We start from the raw sequence: 27,834 nt of genomic DNA on the forward strand, positions 1-27,834 counted from the left end.
TTATCCTTCTATCATTTAGCCTCCTTCTAATGCACGTTTTTCTATCTATCCAACTTTTTTTTTCTATATAAATCTCTTTAATCGCTCTTTAATTAATAAAATAAGAGACTAATTAAAAAAACTTTGAAATTCGTAGATTAACAACGAATTTCATAAATTAACTGTATACCTAATAACAAACCATATAATAAAATAAATGTTTGTCTCTTTCTTTTAGCTACTCAGCACAAATGTTCTCTCTTTTTGAAAGGTTAATTATAGCAGTTGATTCTTTTAACTCTTTCAATTAGGGAAAAAAAAATCCCATGTACACTTAAAAAAATTATATTAGATTAAAAATAGTGCTCATAACCATTAGAAAAGTATTACTAATTATGAACTGTCTCCAAAAGTTTCAATAGAGTTGTAATTGGAAATCTCTCTTCTTTTTATCACTTTACTTCATAGTTTACAAAATTTATAATAAAAAGATAAACATGAAGTGAAAAAATAAAAAAATACATCTGCAAAGAAAATTGAAAATGATATTAAGTGAAAACCAAATATGCCCAAATGTGCTTTTGGTGCAAATGTCCCGAAAAGCTGTGACGAATATGAAAGAAAACATTAACAGGCTGCACACTTCGGATGTGCAACCCACTAATCAAACAGAAGCAAGACCTAACAGATTTGAGTGAATATGAGAGTGTTTCTGGATAAAGCAGGCCAGAAAATAGTTCAATCTCCAGTGGTCCCTACATATCTTTTAAAACAATTCAGCACAGATGAAAACTGGAAAGAACAAATCTTGTTATCAAACATAAGATTAACTGTTTTCAAGCTACTGGTACAGGAATTTGGTGTTGTTAGAGACTAAAACACACTCTAGTGTTTCAAATTATGTCATACGACAGCTGCAATAGGAGAAATACCAGGACTATCAATATACAGGCTCAATTAACCATAACTGGCTAACACCCGCCAGGAAAAAAAATGTAAAGCCAAACATAAAGGTGGAAAAATCAACCATGGAAAGCAGTTTACAAGCTGTAGAATGGATGTGAATAATTATGGATCCATGTCAAGTCCTTGACATAAAACTGGGAGAAGATTAAACCCAGAAGAAACTTGATGGTTGTGTGTGATTGTGCACCAAAAAGAGGCCATTTTCTTGTTTATGTGCTTAACCCCAGACCTCAACTATCTGGAGCTGAGGCAGCTGTAGCAGCAGGTGGTGGAGCCTGCTTATTTACGAGAAGTGGAGATAACGCCTTCACCACAATTGTCATATTGGGCCTGAACTCAGCTTCATACTGCACACAGAGAGCAGCCACTGCTGCAAGCTACAGGAACAGAAATAAAGGACATGGTAAACCTTCAAATATTGCATGAATAACACCAGTGATGCTGTCAATTAACTGGTGATAATTATTCTTCTTTTGCCAAAAACAAAAAGATTTCTGGTTCACTAAGGTTATAGATAGGGACCTTGGCAACTCCTTTTGGTGGATATTCTCCCTTTAACCTTGGATCTACACATTGTTTGACCTTGTCCTCACTTAATCTTGGAGTTGCCTGTATAAAGGATAAGAAAACACATGAATAAATAGAGAACTTGTTATCTGCAGGTTTCTTATTACGCACAAAAAGTGAATGAATATATTAGCAATGGAATCATCAACTCTAATATGACAACTGCTCACTGAATGGGGGATAAACAAAGTTCATTACTAGCATGGATGCTAGTTATTTGCATGTAGGTGTAGATCTCAAAGGTCTTTGCATTAGTAAATAATTTAATTTAGAAGAACACTAAATCAGATTATATCCTTCCACTCATCCCCTTATAGGGTGAAAAGTCATAACTTGGCAAGCTTAAGATTGTGAAATCTATGATCGCCAATCTACACTTCCCAATCTACTGCCTCAGCCCTTATAACCCATGTAATATAATCATGACATTCCACCAAGAATTGTATGCCAGTAGCGTGTATCATGCCAATACCTTGTTTGCACACCCTGTGCCGGTTGGGAATGCTTATTGTGCCACACGCACGCCTACTGGTATGCATCTAATATGTTATTTAGATTTTATATACATATTTTAAATTTTAATATATGTATTAAAGCCTATATTAGTCTTTTGATCCGTAGATAATGTTGTAAATGACTTTTTTTTTGTTAAAGATATATCAATAGTCTAATAGAAATATGATTCGACATATGATATGATTGAACACATTTATTAATTGATAATAGTTCTTAACTTTCGGAAAAAAATATTTATTATCAAGTAATTTCTAATTATGTTAAAATTTTAGTTCAAAGCTGTAAACCTTGGGTTCAAAATAAAATCATATAGAGTTAATCTAACATTTTTTTACACCTATTTTCACCCAATTTGAATGAATTTGACAAATTAATTTTGAATTTCTTAATATCTAGGAAAAGATTTGAGGGAAATCGAATTTCCCCTTTGATTCCTACATTTTGAAAGGTACTTTTAATAAATCTAGCATCAAAATATCATATCTATATAAAATGACTTACAAATGATAGATTTAACAAAATTAAGTTAGATATATCATTTTGAGTGTTTTTTATTTAACTTAATAGATTTCGAGCAACACAATGAGTGTTGTCCGATACTATACCCATATCAGACAATACGAGCCCAGCACGGCCCGAAATAGGGTTGTGCATAGCTCGTGCCATATGTTGATAGATCACTGAAACAGCATGTGTCGGTCGGCACGTAGCGTGCCGACCAACACGACTATCCTTGCATTCCAGTAAGCATATCATAAAATCACACAAACATCCCAATTAGCCTACAAAATGCCATGAGAGATCATAAGCAGAGGAAGTAAATTTATGCTCCAATATTTTCATTATTCTATAAAATGTCCTTGTCTACATTGTGCTAATTTTGAAGTCATAATTGGATATTCAAGCCTTTCCGGTTGGAGCAAATTTATGGTAAAACACAAGTTACTTGCTAACTGTTTACAGGTTTGGAAAAGAAGTAGATTAGAAAAGTAAAGGGTAGGTAGGGTTCTCATTCAAAACACTATTGACAAAGGAAGGATGTTGATTATCAAACCAATTCATCTCTCCAGATCTGCCTTAGGAATACTTGTTTCTTTTAGCATGTAGCACTATTTTCCCTCCTTTCCTTTTCTATACCTAGCATTTATTTTATCACCTATCCCATCCCTACAAAATTCATCCGTTTGACCCAATGGTGGATGCACAGACATCCAAAGGGAGTAAAAAGCCACGTCATCATACAACTGAAAGTAATTCTTGCAAGTCCAATTGTCTTACTGTATGTCAACCAAAAGGAAGAAGTAAACAGAATATGGGAAAAGGGATAGTGCATGGAAATGGAGAGGCAAAGTAGAAAACTGAAAGTCACAAGGAAAAATGGAGTCCATTGGAATTTAAGAGATTTATTCTTAGAAGATTCAGAGTTCATTGTTGAATGTCTTAAATAACGAATATGAAAATACTCAAGCAGCTCACAATAAGGTAAAGGAACCATTTCACATAACCTGTGACCAAAAAAGTAACTTAAATTATATTGGTTGATGGAAAGGTGATGATAATGCAAGGAATTAAGACAATATGGCTGTTCCATGTTGCTTGAGTTATAAACTTAAGGTACAATAGATAGATGATGATAGTGGACTGAGGTTTTGACATTGAAACGTGAAACAATAGATAGTGTACATTCTCCAATTTACATCGTGCTCAAAGATTTCCTTGCTCTTTGCAGGTGCTATGAGGCATGCCAGCCAACAGTCACACAGCATGTGCCACGTCAACACACGGCATGCCAATGACAAGAAGAGAAAGGAACAAGCTGAGAGAAAGGGAAGGACAAAAAGAAAGAGAGATGTTAAGGAGCTATAAACTTGATTGTTGTTGTCAAAGAGAGGAAGACACCCTAGCAGTTGCATAGACTGATTTCTTTGTTAAAACTTAAAAATACTGTTCTTGGTGGTACATCTTGAATTAATGGTATCCTCTTGACTCCTAGCAATTTAAGGGGGAAAAACAAGCTCAGTTGCTCTTGCAGACCAGGCATGGTAGCAGCAGTACAATCCTATACTTTTTCGTTGTATGTTTGGTCAATCAATGATCTAAGATTAATGCAAATCAAGTAATATGACATCACTGTTAGACTCTGATACCAATTGTTAGGCTATGATACCAATTGATAAGCTCTGATATCAATTGTTAGGCTCTGATACCAATTTGATAAAATCTGGAACCAAAGATAGGCTACGCTAAGATTCCTTCAAGATCTAAATTTATTATAGAAAGCAGTCCGCGCAATCGAGAAAAATATTCGTCCAGATATTCTCCGATAGTCAGAAAATTACAAAACCAATTGGGTTAGATCTGTAACTTCCTAATCTACAACTTTCGTATTTACGCCCTTCACAGATTCAAATTGTAGCATGGACGAAAACACGGAATAACGTGGGTGATGGTGGTGGTGATGGTGGTGACGGGTGGAGTGGATGTTAGGGTTATGGATGGGTATAGAGATGAGGGTGGATTGTGGAAGTGATTAAGGAAAGTAAACGAAGGAAACGAAGTGGTCGAGATCACAAAGAAGAGGGGTGATTTAATAGACGAGGGAGATTAGAAGTGAGGAGAAACCTTGCCAACGGTAGAGGTGGAATGATAGTGAAGGGAGGAGTCTAGAGAGAAAATAGGAGGCAAGAAATCAAGAATCCAATTCCAATATGAAGTTGGTTGCTATCCACATATTTATAGAGGCTAGCCAACAAATCCTAAAACAATATGAAACCCTAATTCTAGAGGATTCTCGTCGATCGCGTTCGAACACGCCCGATCGTGTTCGAACGCACTCAAAAATCCCCTTCTCTGGATTTGCGAACACGACACAGGCGTTCACAAGTCGTTCGAACGCGGGAGTTCACAAACGTGTTCACAAGCGTTCACAAGGCGTTCACAAGCGTTCACAAGGTGTTTACAAGGGTTCACAAGCGTTCGAACGCGACTCCACCTACGTTCGAACGCGACCTACAGGAATTTTATTTTAATGAAAATAAGCACCTAATGCAATAAGAAAAAAATCCTAAGTGTATCATCACATCAACAACTTTCAAGATTATCCATGGTAAGGCTAAAAGGTACAAATATTAGAGCAACAACTATATTTTTAACTGAATACTGCTGTGAGTAGTGTCCTTATATGGCTAAACAGTAATCGACAAATTTTCTTGCAACTTTTCACCTATCAGCAAAGTCAAAAATATCATTAATAAACAACAATTTAATTTCTTCCCATATGTTGACATTATCATATATATAATGTGTTAGAAAGAAACATGTGTTAATTCCTTATGCAACTTTAACCGGACCCCCTATCCTACCATCGAAAGTTGTTAGGGCAGAAATTTGAATGATGTGTCGCCGAAACAAAGGTATTGCAATTTATAGAGTTATCATGAATCATCGGATCGATGAGCAAAGCCCGCATCAGCCTTTTATCTAATAAATGCATCCCTTCCGGAGGTTAGGGTTAGCTGCATGTGCTTAGTAGTGCCATTCTATTAATTCCTTTAAGTTTCAACCTTGCGACCATACTTTTCTCGGAACTCAAAAACTTTGATTTCGCATAGGGTGTCGGTGGAGTCCTTAAAGTAACATATGTCTATCCTTAGTCAGCATCATTTATGATTGAGGTTAGAATGGTATCTGATCATCTTCGAGCCCCCAACTTTCGTTCTTGATTAAAAACATCCTTGGCAAATGCTTTCCTTCTTGTTCATATAATAATTAAACGAGAGAAAGAGGGCGCACGAGCTCCCCCTTCCCCTCCCCCCTCCCTTACCATTATGCGACAAGAGCAAGAGTGCCCCGGGTTTCTTGACCAACTTGATCGGTTTGCAAAAATAAACTAAATCTGCCCCTATAACCCCAACTTTTCTCCCTACGTTGTTATCTATCTCTCTCTCTCCTTCCTAACCATGTTGGAGCTTTCACTAAGGGACTGGACCACCAAAGTAGCGCCAGAACAATCGGAGCTTATACAAAAAAAAAAAAAAATCTAAATTTTTTGTGCTTGCGGCTTCATCAACGAATTTGGCCAGCTGACAGCTTCAGGTCGCTGCTACTCGTGCACCGAAGCTTTTCAATGTCGGCCTCGTGCTATTGAAGTTCTTACTATGAGTCCTCGTGGCTCAAATGGTTGTAAAGGCAAGCTCCATGACCGTCGGTCGCGCACCACAGAAGTTTGGTAGGAGTTGTCGAGGTCGCGTGGATGCTTCGGCTTAGCCCTCTGGCAGCATCATCACTATGGATCTCCTTTCCCTTTCATGATGACCTCCATCAATGGAGATGAAGGTTGACCTCGAACTCAACCCGAGTCAAGCCTTTTTGGCTTTTCGACTTCGGGTTGGTTTCGGGTTTGGGTTTGGGTCAGTGAAGACCCAACCCAAACTAATAAGTGGGAGGGCTGCGGGCCAACCACAGCCCAACCTAGTCTAATATGTATTAAGGAGTTGGACTTTAAGGCCCAACTTGTTTGAGGTTTAGACCTTGGCATAACCCAATTATTAAGAGTGTGTGGGTTGCAAGGCTAGCCATAGCCCAACCCAACTCTTTGGGCTTAAATTAAACCATTTTAATAATTTAATTAATTTTAAATATAAGAAATTATTATACAACCAGAAGCAGAAGGTAAAATATGAGAAACTTTATTGTTGAGTCTAGCTTTTATGGAAGCTTACAATTTATGGACTGGTCATGACATTAGCACTTTTATTTGCAAATCCTGAGTGTCTATTTATTTTCTATCAGTATCTATGGATTGATCACAAGTCGAAACATATTTAGAGCACTTATGTGTCTTGAGCTTATACTAAATTCAGTTAATATCAATCTCGTAACATTTTTTGATATATTTGATAGTCGTCATTCAAAATGTCTCGACGCCTAGGGTAGCTATGGGCCTAGCAAAAGAGAAATTGAGATAGGTTCCTATAGGATTGGATTCCCCTTGTAAAATCGATATTTTCTTGAATCATATGAATTAGGAGATTCATACCAAGTGGAAGTGCAATGACGTATGCAGCTTAAATTAAAATATATTATTCATTTATAATTAAAGGTGATGATTTTAAGAACTAGAAAAAAAAATTAAATTAAATTAATTAGGGGTTGAGAGATGAGGGTGCATGTGCTCTACACGTGCAACCCCTTCTCCTCTCCCTCTCCAGCACGCGACGAGGCAGTCACAAATATCTAACCGAATCTAAATCTAGTTTAGATTTGATCTTTTAATCAATAAATCAAAACCCTAATCCTCTCTCTCTCTGCTTAACCACCTCAGCCCCCTTCTCTCTCTTCTTCCTCCCCTCTTTCGCTTTCTTCTTTCTCACCGTCGGAGCCACGCCGTGGAATCGGCTGCGCCGAAGCGCCGCTGGAGCCAACGGAGATCACCACGTGACTCCTTGGTAAGCCCTCTCCCACCCATAAATTTTAATTGAAGTTTAATAAGGTAAAACAAAAATACCTAATTTTGGGTTTCTCGACTTCACCGGCAAATCACGCCGGCCCGCGGCTTCGGGCTGTTGTTGCTCGTGCTCAAGTCTATCTAGAAGTCCCGGTATAAATCGATTTCAATTGAGATTTTCCATGAGACTAGTATTGGTACGACTTAGAGAACAGTCCCGGTATAAATCGATTGAGATTTTCCGTGGTGACTCAAGTCTATCTGAAAGTCCAAGGAAAAGTCCTAAATCAGATCACTGCAATGACTTTCTTAGGTGCCTCTGATGGGGTTAGGAAACACTCCTAGGATGAATGAGAAATTCCTAGGTGATTCTAACTTCTCTCAACGGTTAGTGGAAAAGACAGAGTGTGTTGATCACATGGTGATACCATTTGATGACCCTAATCGGATCAGCTATAAAGAAAAGTCCGGAGCGTCATCTCGAGGTGACTTCTAGTTAATGTGGATCTACAAGATTTAAACCCATTGAGACATATGACAGTAGAAATATTAAAAAGATGTTAATATGTTGAAACTGTGTAAGATTACAAATTGTGACACTCTATTGTTATCATTGTCATTATTTAAAGAGCATGCATAATGCAAATTGTTATGTACATTGTTGATTTTAGTTTTTTTGAAATTATTTGATTTTCGAGTAGATTCCACTCACTGAGCTATAGCTGTTGGCTCATGGATTCTTTTTATTTATTTATTTATCTATCTCAGGTAATAGTTAGCGGGGCAACTGAGCGAGATGTACCCGAACTATATCTCCACTTAGGATCCACCTATTTACTTTTCCGCTCTGTTGGATTTTATGTTTTAAATTAGAAGATAAATTTATTTCGTTTAGAGACTCAAAAACAATAACATTATTTTATATTTATTGTAATTAGTTTTAAATTTAATAAAGCAGATCTTCATTGTTTATTTATTCTTGCTATCATACACTTATGAAGTATTAATAAGGCTTCGTGTATCTCAAGCATATTGAGGTGCATGGCCGGTCATGATTCCTATCTCGGGTCGTGACAATGATTTTACTAGCACATGAACTAGAAATTTCAATTGATTCACCTAGACAAAGGTGAGTAAATTCACTCACATTTTATTCATCTTGTATTTCATACTTTTTACTTGATCACATATATTTCTATGTGCAAATTAAATATTATATTTCTGTGTACAAAACACATGACTTAGTGTATTGTTATACTTTATGTAAATAACAATTTTAATCATCATGAATATTAGTGGAAACACATAATTAAAGAAAAGTTTCAAGTTAAATTGAAAACTTCCTATGGTGACTCTAATCTCTCTTAATAGTTAGTGGAAGAGACATAGTGTGTTTATCACGATAACAACTCCTAGTGACCTAACCGAATCAACTTTGAGGAAAAGACTTGAGTGTCGTCTCGATGTAACTTCGTATTGATATGAATCCATATGGCATTGACCCAATTTAGACATGAACATTATTAATATTAAGAAAGATTCATTATATTGACACGAAACATGTTATGAGATATGATTTACACTATTCCCTTCTAACCCCATGATCGCTGCAATCCAAATCCGAAAGACAAAATTGGATTCCAACTCTTGAGCAAATAATTAGAGTTACCGCGGATCATCAAGGTAAAGATGAAGATATAGATCCAATGGTTAGACGAATGCGTGGCTTTGGGAATGTGATAGATTTGGGATGGAGTACAAATCTATCAGATTTGATCATGGAAAGGGTGGCTAAAATGTGCCCAAGGTGGTGATCTGCCTAGGGTAGTGGAAAGGCGGTAGAGATGGCGATAGTGAAAATCGATGTAATCGAAAGGAAATGGATAGATAAGTAGGGTCGTTCCTTAGGGTTAAGGGGTGCGGCAAGACAAGGAGGTAGGCAGCAGTGGCCAGCCTAGATGGTGGCTAAGGCAACCACGGCTCGGGGCTAGTCAAACAAGAAAAAAGAAGACAATCTTGCAAAAATAATTCGATAATCCAATATGACTAACCAGGTGCACACCACATCTATTTATAGATGGTTCCCTGACTTGACTAGACTTGGCAGTCAGATCAAACAGGCTCAAGTCCGACTACCCAACATAAGCAAAAGTACTAAACGAAAACACCTAGACCCGAGGACCTCGTCGTCGAAAATTTGCGTTTGAATGCTTGGAGTCAGATCAAACAGGCTCAAGTCCGACTACCCAACATAAGCAAAAGAACTAAACGAAAACACCTAGACCCGAGGACCTCGTCGTCGAAAATTTGCATTTGAATGCTTGGAGGGGCCCCATTCAAAAGCCTTAAAGCTCCTTCTGCTCTCGAGAATTGGTGTTCGAATGCCTAAAGGGCGGTTCGAACGCCCAATCCCAATATTAATTATTTTGACTATTGGAACCTTTATTTTATTCACAAGCAAACTATTAGCTATTTGTTATAGTCCACCACACTTCGCCACCTTGTCCTCAAGGTATAGAGTAAGGAAAATGATCCATCATCATTTCGAGCTCACATATTGCCTCGCGGGTCTTAGCGCCTCATGCTCGTACATGATCTGCCCCTGAGTCTCCTCAACACTCTCCTCCTCTACAACCATGTCCTCGTCAATATCCTCATGGCCATCTATCAACATCACGCTTCCTATCGTCTTTGCACCGATGACCGGGCATGAAGGCTATTCATAGCGAAAGCAAATACCCTTTGCTTGTCGCTTCTTTACCTACGTAGATATGAGAGTTCAAATCTAAGGTGGATGGCCTCCCCTCACATCAGATGAAGGCTTAAGTAGAGCCTAAAGACCTAGAAAACCTGTTACTGGTCTTAGTATAGCAGCCTACTCACTCGTAGTCACGATCGACCAAGCCGGGTCGTTGTTGTCTTATCCAAGATATGGTTCCTTGCTTTTACCCCTCAGCTCTTTGTGCTTCCTCTCTATCAATATCGCATATTAAGAAGCATCATCTAAGGTGGCTAGACATAGATCTTTGACGCCCGTCTAGATCTCTCCCCGCAGCCCTGACACAAATGAACTTCGTAGTAGCACATCCGGCTATGCGGATTGCAACTACTACTGATTTTCTCGAACTCCTCTTAGTAAGCACCAACATTAGTTCGCTGAACAAGCTTGCTGAGGAGGGCATCAAAATCTTCATATCCTTTGGCACTAGAATACTAAGAAATTCCAGCACTTAACTCCTCCCTAATGTTTTAAAAAGCGGCCGTGGGTGGCAAGCGGTCACCCCACCGCCTAGCGCCTAGGCGAAAGGCGGGCGACAAAGCGGGTGACAAGGCGGTCTAACATTTTTAATATAAATAAATAAATAAGTGTAGTATATATACTTAAATAGCAAGCAATTAGTAATTCCCCCAATTAATAATGCATGACAGTGAAAAAAATTCCTTCTCTTGTAATCTTAATTCAATAATTCATAAAGCAATTAGCAATTAACTCCTCTAAATTGGTTAGTTTTATTAAACCCGGTCCGCTATAAAACCCAACCCACTCACTAATAACCGCATCTCGACTTGGCGGGCCGAAGCGCTAGCCCGCCAAGTCGGGCCAGGCGGCCCACCTAGCACTATTTAGCGCCTAAGCAGCCCGCCAAGGCGCTTGGCTGCCTTTTGCCGACGCCTTTCAACATGGCGGGGCGGCCGGTGCACCGCCCCGCCATGGCGGCCGCCTTTTCTGCTTTTCAAAACAGTGCTCCTGTAATAACCCAAGGTTAAAAAAAATATATATATATTAATTAATTATTCCTGCACTGCATGGCACGACAGCTCGTGCCATGCAGTGGCAACCGAGATGGGCGCCACGCACCCCAAGCACTGGCCCGGCCAACCTGGCTGAGCCAGCTGGCGCGGTGGGCCCCCGCCGCCGCCGCAGCCTCCCTCCCCACCGCCTCTCTCCCCCTTTTCTTCCTGCACTGCATGGCACGACAGCTCGTGCCATGCAGTGGCAACCGAGATGGGCGCCACGCACCCCAAGCACCGGCTCCGCCAACCCGGGCCGAGCCCGGGGCGCGCGGGGCCCCCGCCGCCGCCGCAGCCTCCCTCCCCACCGCCTCTCTCCCCCTTTTCTTCCTCTCTCTCTCTCTCTCTCTCTCTCTCACTCTCAAACACTCTCTCTTTACCCACTGCCGCCGCCACCTCCTATAGCTCCGGTGAGCCTCCCTCCCTCTCTCTCTCTCTCCCTCCCTCTCTACCTCTCTCTCTCTATTTCTCTTTTTCTCCTTGTCGGCTTCCTCTCCGAACCGTCGGAGGATTGAGCCGTCGGCGAGAGGCCGGCCGCTGAGTGGCCACTAGCGGCCGCACCCCTCCCCCATGGCCCAACCCTCTTCTTTCCTTTTCTTTCCTCTTCTTCTTCTTCTTCTCTTCCTTCTTCCTCTCCTCCTCCTCCTCCTTCCCTTCTCTCCTATGTCTGCACCCTGCAAGTGGTGCTGGGCTCGCCCGGCGCCTTGTTGTGCATGGTGTCAATGAGCCCAAACTAAATGCAATTCTATTTTCTGTTTTTTTTTCTCTCTCTTCTCTTTCTATATATATATATATGCACAATTAGGTTAGCTTAGTTAATTCAATGTAATTAAGTTATACAAATTAAATATAATTATATCATAGCTAGTATATAGTTCTAATTATACCATGTTTAGCAAAATGCCTGTAATATAAATTACTATTTTAATCCTAAGGAATTTTTAGGGTTATGTACATATATTCTTACGTAATTAATTGCAGTAACTTAATTCTTATTTTCTTAATTATCAAAGAGAATAATAGACAGATAAAATATATTCTAAATACAAAAATAAACAATATAATTATGATTAATAAATAACAAAAACAAATATTTGAAGAGTACATAATTACAATAAGAAACTATTCTTTTGTCTGGTTAATTTTAAATTAATAGAAAGACTGACATATTTGCTATAAATAATTTCAGATTCCGACCCCCCTGTTCAAGATTCCGTGGACTTAGCTATCGAGGCGTGATCGATATCGTAGTAGCGTGAACGAGTGGTGGTTTGGTATTTGCAGTGGGGTGAGTAGGCTTATCCCCTAGACGCCTTTCTCAAATTAGGTTATAGTATATATGATGTACATGCATGTTTTGGCCTCCGGCATGATTATATGATTTTATCTAGAGATGATTACAGTCGAGCATATTTTATCATGCATTCAATTATGCTGATTTGGGATATGAGTACATTGGTGATATATATAGAGATGATTAGAGATGATTCTACTGTTATGATTGTTTACCGAGTTGATCTGTAGCATAAGTATGCATGTGTTGACGATACAGTTGGAGACTACATTGCATCATTTTCTCTTGATTCCTATTCCACCTAAATTTCTGTTAAGCATTGACTTGTTATCGTACTGGATATATGCATTTGCTCTGTCATTTAGAAGGAAAGCATGAAATGTGATTGATAGGATAGTTGATAGAAAGCGTGAGGATACCCGAGTGGGCGCGAGGGTTAAGACACGCTTGGTGGATGATTGGTCGCTCGACATAGTCGTGATCCTGTTGGCCTTACGTCCGAGGTCGTTAGTCTATGTGCGCAGCAAACATTCGGACACATGCCGTTCGCCAGGGCATATGTGGCGAGTTATCCTCACGAGGTTTCTATCAACTATGTGTGTGCCCGGTCTGGATAGATGTTGATACCCTAGCAGGTGGCGGGGTATAATTATATTTGAGATACTCCTTGCGGATGGCAGAGTATGCTGCGAGCCTTCGGGCATGATGTTGAGACCGGGGTGCGGTGTTGATGTGCACGTGGTCTAGTATGACGATATTATACCGAGATGTCGGTAATGATCGTGATGTTAAGAAATGCATATGACTTCATTATTATCTGACATATCTGATTATTGAGTGGTTAATATACATCATATATAATTGTATCTGATATCATAGCATTGTTAGGGTCGGCATGCATCATGTGTTATATTTGAGAGAGAGTTATGATAATCATATGACGTGGTGATCTGTTTATTCATTGTCGAGGTTTATGTATTTTTATCATTTATGACATGACATGTTATCTATATTTTATTTATGTAGTATTGAGGACACATTCATTTACTCATTCATGACATGATACTCTTTCTGATTCATATTATCCAGTACTTGATTTACTCTCTGTTTAGCATCACTGATTCGGGGTAAAGTCTATTCACTGAGTCTTTAGCTCATGACTCTCTTGTTTTCTACTTTCCAAACACCCAGGTGATCGAGAAGAGCAGGATACTCCCTTAGAGGTTTTGCTGGTGCGTGAGGAGTAGGGTGTGGTTAGTGTTGTATGCCAGTTGAGTTATCTTATCTGATGTAATAGTTGACATCCTCCAAAGTGTATCTGTATCCTTGTCTTTTACTTTAGCATGTGACTTTGTACTTGTATAATTATGTATATACCTCTGTTGTGTATATGTAGTTGTGAAAAGCTCTTGATGATGTGTTGTGGCCTGTGTGGGACCCAAGTAAGGTTATTTGTATGTTGTTGACAGTTAGACTTGAGTTATTCTTAGTTTAGATATTGTGGAGAAAATTATGATGTTGCTACGTGTTTATTTGATTGTCAGTAACAAACCGATTGGTCAGGTGCTATGCACGTGCCGTGTGGGCTCGTGCTATGCACGTGTTTAGAGTGTGGGTGTCACAGCTCCTCTTAGTTCTCCAACCTACCGTTAGCAAAAGCCGACTTGTACCAATAAAGGGCAAGCCCTTCTAAATGAGAACTTGCTAGCAATACCTTGGCATCTTCCTCAATTCGTTGAAAGGCAAAAAATTGCTCAACATGGGTACAACCGCTCGACAAGGTCTCCTCCTTTAAATTTGGAAAAGTCAATGCTCATCATTCAAGTGCAAATGCCCCAATCTTCCATAGGTGAGCGCCTTGTGCAGGTCTGTAAGGAGAGCGTCCTCGGCCTATTCAGTGGTCGTCTTTCATGTCATCATGATGTGGTTCATCCTCTTTGGAGTAGTGCCACCCTTCGTCTTCCGCAAAGTCCCTTGGGTTCTATTACTTCTCGCCCTTATGGCATGGGCAGCAATGGTTCATTCCTTAGTGGTGGGTTGTTCCGACAAGGTTCCGACGGTGTAGGGACAATCACCCTAACTACAAGTGCATCGACTAAAAGTGCCACCATCTTCTCTTGGGCTGCCTTTGCTGCTTTTCGTTCCGTCATTTCTTCCAACATACAAAGGAGTAGCATGTCCGTGGAGACACGTCTACCCTTCGACCTAACATGGCCAACCGTAGGTGGTTCCGAGTGGCTAGGCTTGATTGGAGTATCTCTCTATTTTTCTTCTCATGACGATCTGATGATCATCCATATTCGCCGTTTCTTCAAGATTCCTTCGGGATCTTGTGTTCAACATTAATGGAGCTTCAAGATAGTCCAAGGTCAGAGCTACCCTGATACCACTATAACAATCACCTTACTAACCCCACAATTGTTGCGAGTCCAAATCCGAAGACAGAATGGATTCCAACTCTCGAGCATAAAGTTAGGGTTACCGCGGATCGTCAAGGTTAAGATGAACACATAAATCCAACAATTAGAGGAATGTGTGGCTTTAGAAATGTGAGAGATTTTGGATTGAGGACAAATCTATAGGAGTGAATCGTGGAAAGGATGGCCGATCATGGTAGTGATTGGCCTAGGATAGTGGAAAGGCGTTCGAACGCCTTAATGCTCCTTCGACTTTCGGAAAATTGCGTTCGACACCCTGGAGGGGCCATTCGAACGCCTTAAAGCTCCTTCTACTCATAGGAATTGGCTTTCAAACGTCTAATTCCGAGATTGATTCTTTCGACTACTAGAACTTTTATTTTCTTCACAAGCAAATTATTAGCTAATTGTTACATGCTATTATTATTACTGTTGTTATAAGCAACAATGGCCGTGCCACAGGCACGACCCGTGCCGACCGCCGGCTGGCACGGCACGACACGTGCCGCAGCACTTGCCGGCCGTGCCGTAAGAAAAGGAAAGAAAAATGTACCACCTTGGCTGTCGCCGTCGTCGCTGGTCTTCGCCGTCGCCGCTCGCCCGAGCTCGCGTCAGGTGCCCTAGCTCTCTCTCTCGATCTCTTTCTTCCCCTCCCTCAGCTAGGGCACCCGACGCGAGCTCGAGCGAGCGGCGACGGCGTTGGCAAGCGGTGACGGCGACGGCGACGGCGAGCTCGACGACGAGGTCGATGGCAAAGCTATAAGGAGGGGTGTCGTGCGGCACCCCTTGTGCCACGTGCCGGTACGCCACCGACACGGCCATCCTTGATTATAAGCATGTTTGGTGAAATCGTCATTCTATATCGTTGGACTCGGATTTATTGGGTTCTTAAATGGATTCTATATCGTTGGACTCACTGAGCTATAATTGTTGGCTTATGAATTTCTCTAACATTTTAGATACTGGTCAACATGGCGACTCAGATTTATTTGGTTTTATATTCGGGTTGGTTTTGACGAAGAAGGGTTTGGGCTGGGGTGGAGAAGAAAGAAGAAGAAATAAATGAATGAAGAAAAAAAGAAGGTAAAAGAAGGATATTCTTGTCCTAATTTAAAATATATTTATATTCTAAGAGCATATTTGTTACAAATCCCACACATGAACCATACGTGACTATTTTCAGTCAAAAAATAGGACGTCGGTACAACGGAAAGGCAACACTACAATGCTCGATTAATTTAGGGATCTAATTGTAGCGTTTTAAATGTCAGGGGGTGTTAGTGTAATTAAACCTTATTTTTATTCTTGTTATTGTTTACATAACTATGCATTTTTCTAATCATCACATAGAATGAAATGGACAGTACTTAACATAAGAACAAATAATTTTTAAGTTTAAATCACATAATATTGTAATCTGTTCGAAATACATTCAGTACTGTCACTACTCAAAACAACAATAGTCAGCTAGATAATTAAGCTTACCCATGTAACCAGACTCTGCTGCCCTCTAGGCATCGTATGATCCACAGGTTTCCTTCCTGTCAAAAGCTCCAAAAGGACAACTCCAAAGCTATATACATCACTTTTCTGTGTCAGTTGGCCAGTCATAGCATACCTGCATTCCATTGGCACATAATACTCCTTAGGAGATGAAAATTAGTGCTCTGAACATTATGCTTAACTATGTAACCACAAGTCAAGTTCTATCATAAGATGGGTGGGCATCAAGTTAGACTGCAGCACTAACAACATTGGAAACAATGAATTTTCTTTTCATACACACTTTTTCAGCTTTTTACATTAATCTTTTCAAATTTTAGTCATAATTAGGTTATCCCTCAATAAGGATTTGACGGATCAAAAAATTCATATGGGTAAATAGTTAACTAATTCAAACTTCAAACAAGATATATCTGAAAAAAAAACTATCTATTTTACTTTTCCAGCAGCAGATTTTGATCAAATTTCAAAGGTCTACTTTAACATATAAAAATTGAAAGAATATGTAAATTCAAAAGAAAGCAAAGATAATAAGAGTAAGAACATATATACACGTACACTAGATATTTATGGAGAATTCAAAGATTAAGAATTATAAATGTTTTGGGCATGGAAGATTTTAAAGGCTCTCTCAAGGAAGAGCAGCGCTTAAATCTCAAAATCAGAAAAATGAAAATGATTACAAAGTTATGAAATAGATAGTCATAAATCTTGAAGACCAAGTGTTTTCTTTCTAATATATGCTACAACTGAATTAAAACAGGTGGACGATGTTTGAGTGAGTTGCTCATGTGATGTGAGCTTTTATACATGTCAGCTAATGGTGCACTTGTTGTTAGCAGTTCCTCTTTGCATTTCATCTCTATTGTATGTGGTGTTGTGATGAAGGTACAGAGTTTCTAATCTGAAATATACAAATCTGAATCATCTGCTTCTTTATATCTCTCTTATTCTTTAGGTATGTAGCAATATCTCAATGTTGACAATTTAAGACATCAACCATCAGTACTTTTGAAAAGAAAGAACTACATTTACTTTGATTGCATTGGCAACCTCAACCATAACCTTTCCAACTTAAGTCCAATTATAATCTGTGAAGGTACAACATAAAGCAATCAGGTGTTAGGTTCAAACTAGTGTCAAATATTAATTTGGTTGCAAATTCTCAAATTCAGCTGAACTTACAAAAAAGAACTGCTGAAACTTGATCGAAATTAGATACTTCTGTTTAAAACCAAATAGATATAAATATATATTGTTTCAAACAAAACTTCAAAATTAAACCAGACTTAGTCCAAATTTTGGTGCACTGTTTATGTTAACACAACTTTCCCCCAATCAAGATGTGTGCAGCCTGATCTTTCCAAATTTAATTGCATTTTATCTTTTAGGGAGGTGTGCGTGTCAGATACTTCCTTTATGTATCTGATTTTTCAAAATTAATAATAAAAAAAGGATACTTCTTAGTTCTTGGGTACTTTGAGAGTTCAAAGATAAGTCAAATTAGAATTTCATTAGGTCATTTGACCCTAATATTATATTATTGTTCATGATTTATGAATTTGAAGGGAATCAATATTAGGATTTCCTCCCATAGATGCACAATCAATTCATGATTTATAGAACAATATTCTTGCTCTTATATAAATGTCTCACAATTTGCTATAAATAATTATAATTTTTTGTACATGTATATGTGTATATATATAGGCAATGTATCAGTATCCTTATTTTTTGAGATTTGTCATATCTGCTTATCCATATTGTCTCATATCCATATCCTATATCCACATCCATACTTCTGGTTTCAGCACTTTTTAACATGAAGTTATAAAAATAATGCTAAAACTCAATATAAATATTAAAGTTACTACAACAGGGACCAATTACAAGCAATTATATGTCTCTTCCATGAGTGGGTCTTTTTCTGTTTTCATAAATGTTTTCTTGTGTTGTCCTTCAAGTCGGTGGACCCACTAAAATTAATTTTTTATGTTGTGGCAATATTCATCTCTATAATCATGAAAGGACATCTAGTAGAGCATATAGATAAGAAATTCATACTTGTTTTTCTTTATCGCACATCCACTTGACAATAATGATACCATAAGATCTTGTTTCTCTTCCTTATTTCACCCCTTTCCTAGTCCTCGAGAGAGCAAGATTAAGGGATTGGTGAACAGGGAGGAAACGAGGAAGGAAATGGTGAAAGAAGATTCTTCCTTAGCACTCAAGGAAGCAAGGAGGGGAGAAAGACCCTCCTTGAGAGGGCTGAGAAACTGACAAAAAAAAAAGTTGAGGAGAAGGATGACCCAATCAAAAGAGAATGACTTGAGGCTTCGTTGTTACTGTGGCTTCTATTTTCTGAATCAATTTGGTAGTAGCATAAGGCTTGTTTGGCATCAGATCCAATTCTATGAGCACGTGTAGAGTTGAGGAGGCCATAATAACTAGACTATTTGGAGCATGGATTGAAGTATCGGCCAATCCTGATTCATATTGTCGAACTGGATTGGACAATTCAGCTGATTTCCAATCCAAATCATCCGAAACGAAAAGCCAATACAGCCGATATGGCCAATATATATTGTTTTTTCAAACATTTGATCCCGAAACTGATACTTAGAACCTTAATTTGGAGGACGAATGAAAATGAGCTTAGTCAAAAGACAGTGGAAATTATTTCAGATGGGATATTTTCTCTTTTCATTTAAAATCTGGAAAGCCTGGAATGGAACACTAGTAAGTTCTGAGAGCAAAAGCCCAACACTATTCTTCCTGGTCAAATCTAACCTACATAAAGAGCCCTGAGGTAAGGGTAACGAATTTCAGATTTCCAGATCAAGTAGATGAGAGACAATATCCCTACATATGACAAACTGGGAAATAAAGACATTACACAATCCATTTGAAATAAAACATTAGCTCCTTAGTAACTCAGCCTGAAATACATATACTGTCAAAAGATTGGGAATGGGGGATATCATGAGATTGCGATTCTTAATTGACTCTTGTGTGAGATGAGGTCACATGTTGTCAAAACTAGAAAAAAAAAAAATTTGGGGGTTGAGAGAGGAGGGTGCACGTGCTCTGCACGTGCAAGCCCTCCCCTCTCCCTCTCCGGCACGCGACTAGGCGCAGAGAGAAATCGCGCCTAATCCGGATTGGATTAGGTCTGGATTTCTCTTCTAATCTATAAATTAAACCCTAATCCTCTCTCTCTCTCTCCTCAAACCCCCCCAGCCTCCTTCGTTTTCTTATTTGGTCTCACCGTCGGAGTTGTTGCTGTGGAATCGGATCGCCGGAGCATCGCCGGAGCATCGCCAGAGGAAATTAGGACCACCACACTCCTCCCCAGTGAGTCCTCTCTCATCCCTCTAGTTTAATTTAAATTTAAAGAGATAGATTAGAAATACCTAATTCGAGGAATTCGGCCTCGTCGGCAAATCAGGCCGGCCGGCCGGCGGCTTCGGGTCGTAATCGCATCGTCACCGGAGGCTTCGTGCTCCAAGCCAGTGTCAGTGATGTTTTCTAGGGAGCCCTCGTGGCTCCAATCGACGCCGACCTTGGCGTCGGCCGTCGGTGGTGAGTTTTCCTCCACCTCATGAGGACGATGAAGAGAGAGAGAGAGAGGGAGAGGAGAGGTTAAAAGTGGTCGAGAATGGGTCGCCGGTGAGGGGTCGCCGGCGGTCACCCTCTCCCTCAGTCCTCTTCTCGCATCGGTCGCGAGAGGAAGAAAGGGGTTGGGCTGGGCTCGGGTTAAACCCTAGCCAACCCCTTTTTCCTTTTAAGTCGGGTTCGGTTCGGGTTTGGATTTCGGATCCACAAACCCGACCCGAACCGAACCACTTATTTGGTGGGCTGCGGGTTAGCCCGAGTCCAATTCAATTAATTTGGCTGGGCCTCGGCCTAACCCGATTTAATTGGTTTCTTTTTGGATTGGGCCGGGCCAACAGCAGCCCAGCCTAATCTAATGGGTGGGTTAAACCCATTTTAATTTTTCTTTTAGTTTTTTTTTAAATCTTAGAAATATTGCTATTATTCAAATTAAAAATTTTGATTATTATTTATTATTTAAGGTGGTGATTTTTAGTACGTAAGCTAGAGATTTGAGATTTCGGTTGTCTTACCTAAACTCAGGTGAGTGGGTTCACTCACATATTTATTTTATAGTATTTTGTATCTTAGTCAGACCATGTAAATTTTCTGTGTGCAATTTATTTATTTCACCCTTACGTGTAACAAATTAAATTGTTGCAATTTCTGTGTGCAAATCTATTTATTTCATCCGTACATGCGAAAATTTAATTGTTATGTTTTCTGTGTGCATTTAATTATTATATTCAGTGCATCATCATACTTCGTGCAAATATTGAAATTTGTGAAAAGAAAAATGAGACTAGTATTGGTACGACTTAGAGAATAGTCCCGGTATAAATTGCTTGCGATTTTCTGTGGTGACTCAAGTCTATCTAGAAGTCCAGAGGAAAGTCTTAAATTAGATCACTGCGGTGACTTTCTTAGGTGACTCTGACGGGGTTAGGGAACAGTCCTAGGACGAATGAGAAAATTTCATAGGTGACTCTAACTTCTCTCAACGGTTAGAGAAAAAGACAGAGTGTGTTAATCACAGAGTGATACCCTCTGATGACCCTAACCGGATCAGGTATGAAGAAAAGTCCTGAGCATCATCTCGAGATGACTTCTAATTGATGTGGATCCACAAGGTTTAGACTTATTGAGACATATGACAGCATAAATATTGAAAAGATATTAATATGTTGAAACCGTGCAAGGTTACAAGTTGTGACATCTCTCCATTGTTATTATTTAGAGAGTATGCCTATTGCATATCGTCATGGATATTGTTGCTTTTAGTTTAATTTATTCAGCATTAATATGATTTAAAATTATTTAGTTAGTGAGTGAATTCTACTCGCTGAGCTATAATTGTTGGCTCATGGGTTCTATTGTTTTTGTATTTGTTTATCTATTTCAGATAATAGTCAGCGGGGAGACTAAGCGAGATATACTCGGACTCCACCTCCACTTAGTATTCACCTATTTACCTTTCCGCTCTTTTAGATTTTATGTTTTAGATTAAAAGTTTTATTTATTTAGTTTAGAGAGTCAAAAACTTTAACATTGTTTTATGTTTATTGCAATTAGTTATACAATTTAATAAAGCACATTCTCATTTTGTTTTTTTATTTTGCCATCGTACACGTAGAGAGTATTAATAAGGTTTCGTCCATCTCAAGCATATTGAGATGCATGGCCGATCATAATTCCTATTTTGGATCGTGACACATGTCATCGACTTAAAAATGTGCATCTAGAGGACAAAAGATATTTCTAGCTTTCTACAATATGATATTAATATTTATGGATAAAGAAAGTGATGAAAAAAAATGATGCATCATCTTCCTCACACAATAATAATATGTACTCCTAAGCAGTTAAATTATGCTAAACAGACTATAGGGAAAGATTTGTCTTCAAAGATAGCAAGATTTACAGTTATGTTTCTCAGTAGTTAAAATGAAAGATTAAAGCTTTGACCTTCATTAAAAGGGCTACACATTCTAAGATTGAAATAATGGTAAATCAAAATTAAGGGTAATATTAGTTTGCCAGCAACATATTTTCATATGAAGAAAAAAAAACATAATTGAGATGTAAAGAAGACTAAATATAACAATCTAGGGAATTAACTCATTATTGATGCCAACACATACTGCATGATTATATGAGTTGAGTTATTACTCTGGTGCATGATAACCGAAGGTTCCTAAGACACGAGTAGAGTGAAGACGAGCAGCCATATCTGGAGCCTGATTTGAGAGATTAAAGTCTGCAATTTTTGCTTTGAAGTCTTCAAACAAAAGTACATTGCTTGATCTGATGTCCCTATGTATTATGGAAGGCTGAACCTTCTCATGAAGATATTCTAGTCCTTTCGCCGCATCTATAGCAATTCTCACCCGTTGCATCCAGTCAAGCACTGGACCTGGTTGTGCACCTTGGACTCCTTTCCTTCCTGTTATTCCAGAAAAGGATTAGGGCTCCTTCTAAGAGATAAGCAACCTGAGGATACATGCATTATAGAGAATGCCAGGTTATACCATGCAAAACATCATGCAAGGAACCCATAGTTGCAAATTCGTAGGCCAACAAACGAAAATTTCCTTCAACGCAGTAACCAAGAAGTTCAACAATATTTTCATGCTTTAATCTTGATACCATTGAAACCTAACATCACAATGTAATTGTGAGTGCTTAAGGCCTATAAAACAGATGGATAAGTAGGTAAAAAGAGAAACAGCATGACCTAGTACCATAATACGAAACAAATAAGAGTGACAATCTTTAGCCATAACAATTATTAGCAGCCAGACCTGTGTCAGAAATTCAGTGTTGGAATCAGGCTCAGACGAAACATCAAGTTTTTTAACAGCAACATGTTTCTCACTGTCTAAAACTGCATAATACACTCTCCCATATGACCCTTCACCAACCAAAGCCTTTGACCCAAAATTATCAGTCTTTTCTTTCAGTTCTTCTAATGATAGTGCAGGCACTTCAGGAGGAGGTGTTTTGGGGGTTTCAGCTTTGGCAGCAGCAGAAGTCTTTGAACCCTTTTGAATTCCTGTAAAATGCAAGCAGAAAATCAAAGAGGAACAGAAAAAGCACAAATAACACCAGACAGATATAAAAAGAAAAAGATTGCAGCACATCAATGATTCAATATAATGGAACCACCTCCCTATGAAATTCAGAGTGGTGATTCTGCAGCGAGATAATGCAGAACACCAAATAGAGACAAGAAAAATAGAAAAGAAGACCAAGATTAAACATGCACATATATACATGAACTACTTTAAAAGCTTAACCTGATAGAGAATGGTAATCTTTATATTTTATAGTCTAGTGTGTGTGCATATATGGACTTACAAAAGTACTAAAAGAAACTGGTCACTGGAAGATGAGAATGACAGTTTGCCATCCCTAAGAGGCTTAAGATGTAGAGATCAAAAAAAGCCTAACCAATTGAAGGTTAAGAACAAGTTAGAAAGAGTACAGCCTTCATCAACGATCTACAGTAGCTCAATTTGCTTCCAAGCACCATCTCCAGTGAGAAACTACTGGGAAAATAAAGGTGGTGGCCACACAAATCTTAAGATAGATTTGATTTGCATAAATTACTAAAGCCCTAAACTGGTAAACAAGCATGAACATGATCTGTTTTTCCTTGTTTTATGAGCAATCAGTTTTATCTAATGGTCTAAATTCTAAAAGACCAAAGAGTTTCCTAGATTTCGAACTCAAAAGTGCGGGTGTGTGGATACTTCAGATAGCATGTCGTGTCCATGTCCAGCACTAGTCAAACACTACTTGGACATGTGTCGGGCATTTCTAAGAACTATCAGATATTTAAAAAATAAATAAAATAAATTCAGACACTCGGGACACGTATTAGCATTATCATATGTGACTTGTTAAGATATCTTTGTCATATTGTGCACACGTTGATTTTCTCTCATGAATAGATTGTGCATACTTGTCTATATACATTATAATTTAGAAATATATTTCTTTACATGTATCAATAATATATATATACATATATATCATGTTTTTATTTATTTATTTTGTCGTGTCTTAAACATGGTTCGAAGGATTAGCCAATTCTAATCCAAACCCAATCCCAACCAATTGAGTGGGATCAGGTAGGATCGGCCGATCCGGGCCGATCTCGATCCAGATTTCTTCTTCTCTTTCACTATTTCTCTCTCTTTCACTCTTTCACTATTTCTCTCTTTCTTTCTCTACTATTGCTTCTCCGATACAGATATCTATCTCTAGCAAACTCCACCATGCAGATCCAACTCCGGCGACCTCAGCTATGTAATTTTTTTTATTTTTTTGCTTTCTTCCTATCTCTTCTCTTATTTCTTTACTGCAATTTTTTTTCTCTTCTCTCTCCTTCATTGTTGTAGAATTGTTTTCGTTTTTACCTTTTCATTTCTTCCACTCTTTCTCTCCTTCATTGTAGCGGTTTTAAGTAAGTATTTTTTTAGTTTTTAGACTTCATACATGAGTAATTGTTATTTTCTTATTTTTTTAATTTAAAAAAAATTTCTACATTTTTAAATAATATTTAAATTTTATGTAATTAAAAATAGTTCAATTTGATCCGAGCGGCCGATATGGCCAATCTGACTGATTATTTTTTCGGGAGGATCTCTATTTTGATTTTTCGAACCTTGGTCTTAAATATATTGCGTCCTATTTTTAAAGATCTTCCATAAGTATCATGTTGTATCAGTATCCTATGTCCGTGTTTGTGTTTCTTAGATTTTGAACTACCCTATATGGTGGCTCCAATTATTTAAACTAAAACAAGCCTTATAAACCAACACAAAGAAGTAAGACCAAGATAGGCCTGGACTTACCATCTCAAGCATGAGATTAACTAGATCCGCAACAGTTGCAAAAAAAAAACAGCGAAAGGTAATATTTAAAATATACAGATGCCCTAATTTATAGGAATATTAGAAAGAGTTAACTTTACAAAAGGCCTGTATCAATAAAATATAAGCCTCATAGCACAAAGTACATCTACAATAATTTCAATTGGAACAGCATGGCACTCTGCAGTTGCAATTCCTTTGAGTAAAAAATGTGTATTTTAAGCATGAAGCAGTAACAAAGAAATATCATTGAGATGTTAGCTCAAATATCAATGTAATTGCCAACATACAAAGGTGTCAAAGAAATAAGTTCACATAAGATGTGTAAGGTGTTCCAGAATGAAGGCAAATCAGGCTCTGCATAATAACTGCATGGCACATAGGCCAGTCAATTCTGCATACATGTTAGGATGAAGGTCATTGGAGCATAAAAGAAATGCTTCCCAAGCTACTTTGTTGGAGGAGATTAGATATATTTTACTGAAATCTTAATTGTCAAATGTCGATTAAATTAGTCATTAGTAATCACGAACACAAGTAGAAAAGCATAATACTCAATAAGGTAATATTGTAATGAACAAGATTATGACCAGTCATACCAAGTAAAACACCAAATAATTTAAGAAGGAAAGTGTTAATATATGTGTGTCAGATGTCTTAGATCATCTCCAAAGTGAATATAGGATCAATGACAGACCTAACAAGTAACTGTAGAAAAGGATATTCTCATGCTCAAGATACTACAGTACGAAGCTCTTATCAATCATCAAGCACAAATCTTTCATGTTATGCAAGCAAAATCATAGAAAAATTGTACTACAAATTGCTAATGTCATAGAATTAGATATTTCTTTTACTGATTTGATTGTCAAGACCACTAAGTAGACACCTAAAAATAAAGCACAAAAGAACACACCATCTATCTTGCTACCCGGGCTTTTGAAATACTCATTTTCATGTTCATGGGTAGACTCATCCACTTGACAACGACAGCAAAGCCAGCGGCGCATCACACACTTCTTCTTCAAACCTCTTCTTTGTGATTCAAGTACCTTTAAATCCAAAAATAATATAATCATTTATGAGATTGTGAGAGTTGCATATTCACGATGTAGCAAGGGATACCCAACAGGAATGTTTTTATAGAACATAATCATGCAACAGAATGTTGGCAAAGCCACAAACATGCTTTCAAGGTATCAGGGCTAAATTCATTATTCATAGGCTCTACAAGTTTATCAATTATGTCAATTATTAACTAGGGACGTTTAAAAGCTAGGAAAATATTGCAAGCTAGCATCTCCACTTATCAACAACAAAGGGCATTTTTACTCCACTAATGGAATACGACTAAAAAGAGAACATTTCCTTGGAAATAGAAAGCAAAATGGAAGCAAAAGAGATACAAGAAAGTTTCCTTATTTACTAATAATCAACAATTATAAGGAAATGGTTCAACAGGGAATTAGAATTTGCCCAAAAAGACGAATTATTGGCGAAAGTCACGCCTCACGACACTGCTAAAGATTTCCGCTAGTAATTAAGAAAACCCACATTCTTACAGGATCCAAAAAAACAAAACAAAAAATCGAATTTCCAAGTACCTCAAATCAACAGCCTACATGAAAAACAAAGAATCAACAAAATCCAAAATTAATCCAAGGAACCACAACCCCACAATTTTCCAATCAAGAAAAAACGCCTCAGGTCAATGGATTGCTTCCTTACAAAACGAGCCAATCGTACGCAGATTCTCCAAACCCCAAGGTCCGAAAACGAGCCCAACGAAAAGGATCGGAGGACGCACACAATTAAGACCTGTCTCAAAAGTCCGACAAACCCATCGCAGAAATTCCAACGGGATAGAAAGCCTTGGAATGGGAAAGGAGGGACTTTTACCTCGAATCTCGCCGCAGGGATAGCTGCTCCTGGCTCTCGGGGTTAGGGCTTCGGGGAAGAGGAGGAATCAAAGGAAGAGGAGGAGGAGGTGGTGGTGGTGAGGAAGAAGGCGGTGGTGGCGAATCCGCGCGTTTGGAGGCCAACCCACCTGAGCTTCGCATAGAAGTGCTGCCTGCCCCCTTGTTTTTCTCTCGTTCCGTTTTTGTTGTTCGAATGTAGGCTTTGTATTGTCCGCATTTAGTACCCAAAGGGTAAAAGGGTAAATCTAGGTTATTATATTTCATTTTTTGAGTTATTCTTCATTTATTTCTTTAAACGGTTGAAAAAATGGTCAGTTACGATTCAACCCCTTAAACTATTGCTTATTATCACATAAACCTTTTTATTTATTTATTTTTAACACTTTAACCTCGTCAAAAAATTTCTTTACAAAAAATTCTATTAACCCCCCTTTTATAGAGAGAAAATACTCAAATGACTATTTTACCCTCAAGTTCATCTCTTCTCTAAATTTTAGATAAAATAATCCTCAGAACATTTCATGTTAATTATGTGATAGTCACTTAACATTTTTTAACGGAAAAAATCAAAATAACTAATAAAAAAGTCATTTGAGAGTTTTTTTATATAGTCAAAAAGGTCAATGTCTTTTCAAAAAAAAAACAAGTCGATGTGTTATTTTATAAGATATTTTACATAATTACCATTAAAACCTTTTAAATATTATAATTGCCACAAAATTATTATGCTCTTTTTTTGCTAGGTTCAAATTCTAATAGCAGCAATTTAGTTGGAACATTATTAAATTCACGTTTCTCTTCAAAAAAAATTTAACAAAAAATAAGCTATCGAGCTCTTTCAAAAATATTATTTTATTAGTTAAATATAACTTGCCAAACTTATTAAGTAAAAATAGATTTGTTTACCATTGCATAAATTGTTAAAATGATTTAAAAGTTGTCCAATATTTTACCCAATATT

At 38.2% G+C, this 27,834-nt stretch overlaps 1 protein-coding gene across 2 annotated transcripts; it reads right to left on the bottom strand.

Moving 5' to 3' along the window:
- Positions 1 to 772: 772 nt before the first annotated feature.
- On the bottom strand, positions 773 to 27,060 carry LOC140792743 (PTI1-like tyrosine-protein kinase 3). 2 transcript variants are annotated; one of them, XM_073143905.1, is made up of 8 exons: positions 26,854 to 27,060; positions 25,871 to 26,006; positions 22,879 to 23,129; positions 22,606 to 22,732; positions 22,247 to 22,520; positions 16,463 to 16,595; positions 1,468 to 1,554; positions 773 to 1,322 (listed from the first exon to the last, which is right to left on the bottom strand). In XM_073143905.1, exons 2-8 carry the CDS (start codon positions 25,962 to 25,964, stop codon positions 1,176 to 1,178), a joined length of 1,113 nt encoding a protein of 370 aa, XP_073000006.1. In that variant the 5' UTR covers positions 25,965 to 26,006; positions 26,854 to 27,060; the 3' UTR covers positions 773 to 1,175. The 2 variants fall into 2 exon arrangements, with proteins under 2 accessions (XP_073000006.1, XP_073000007.1); XM_073143906.1 differs by lacking the exon at positions 26,854 to 27,060 and adding an exon at positions 26,683 to 26,748.
- Between the last annotated feature and the right edge of the window lie 774 nt (positions 27,061 to 27,834).

Source organism: Typha latifolia, chromosome 7 (genome assembly GCF_019914945.1).
Source record: "Typha latifolia isolate L0001 chromosome 7, TyphaL0001v2, whole genome shotgun sequence".
Classification (NCBI taxonomy): Eukaryota; Viridiplantae; Streptophyta; class Magnoliopsida; order Poales; family Typhaceae; genus Typha; species Typha latifolia.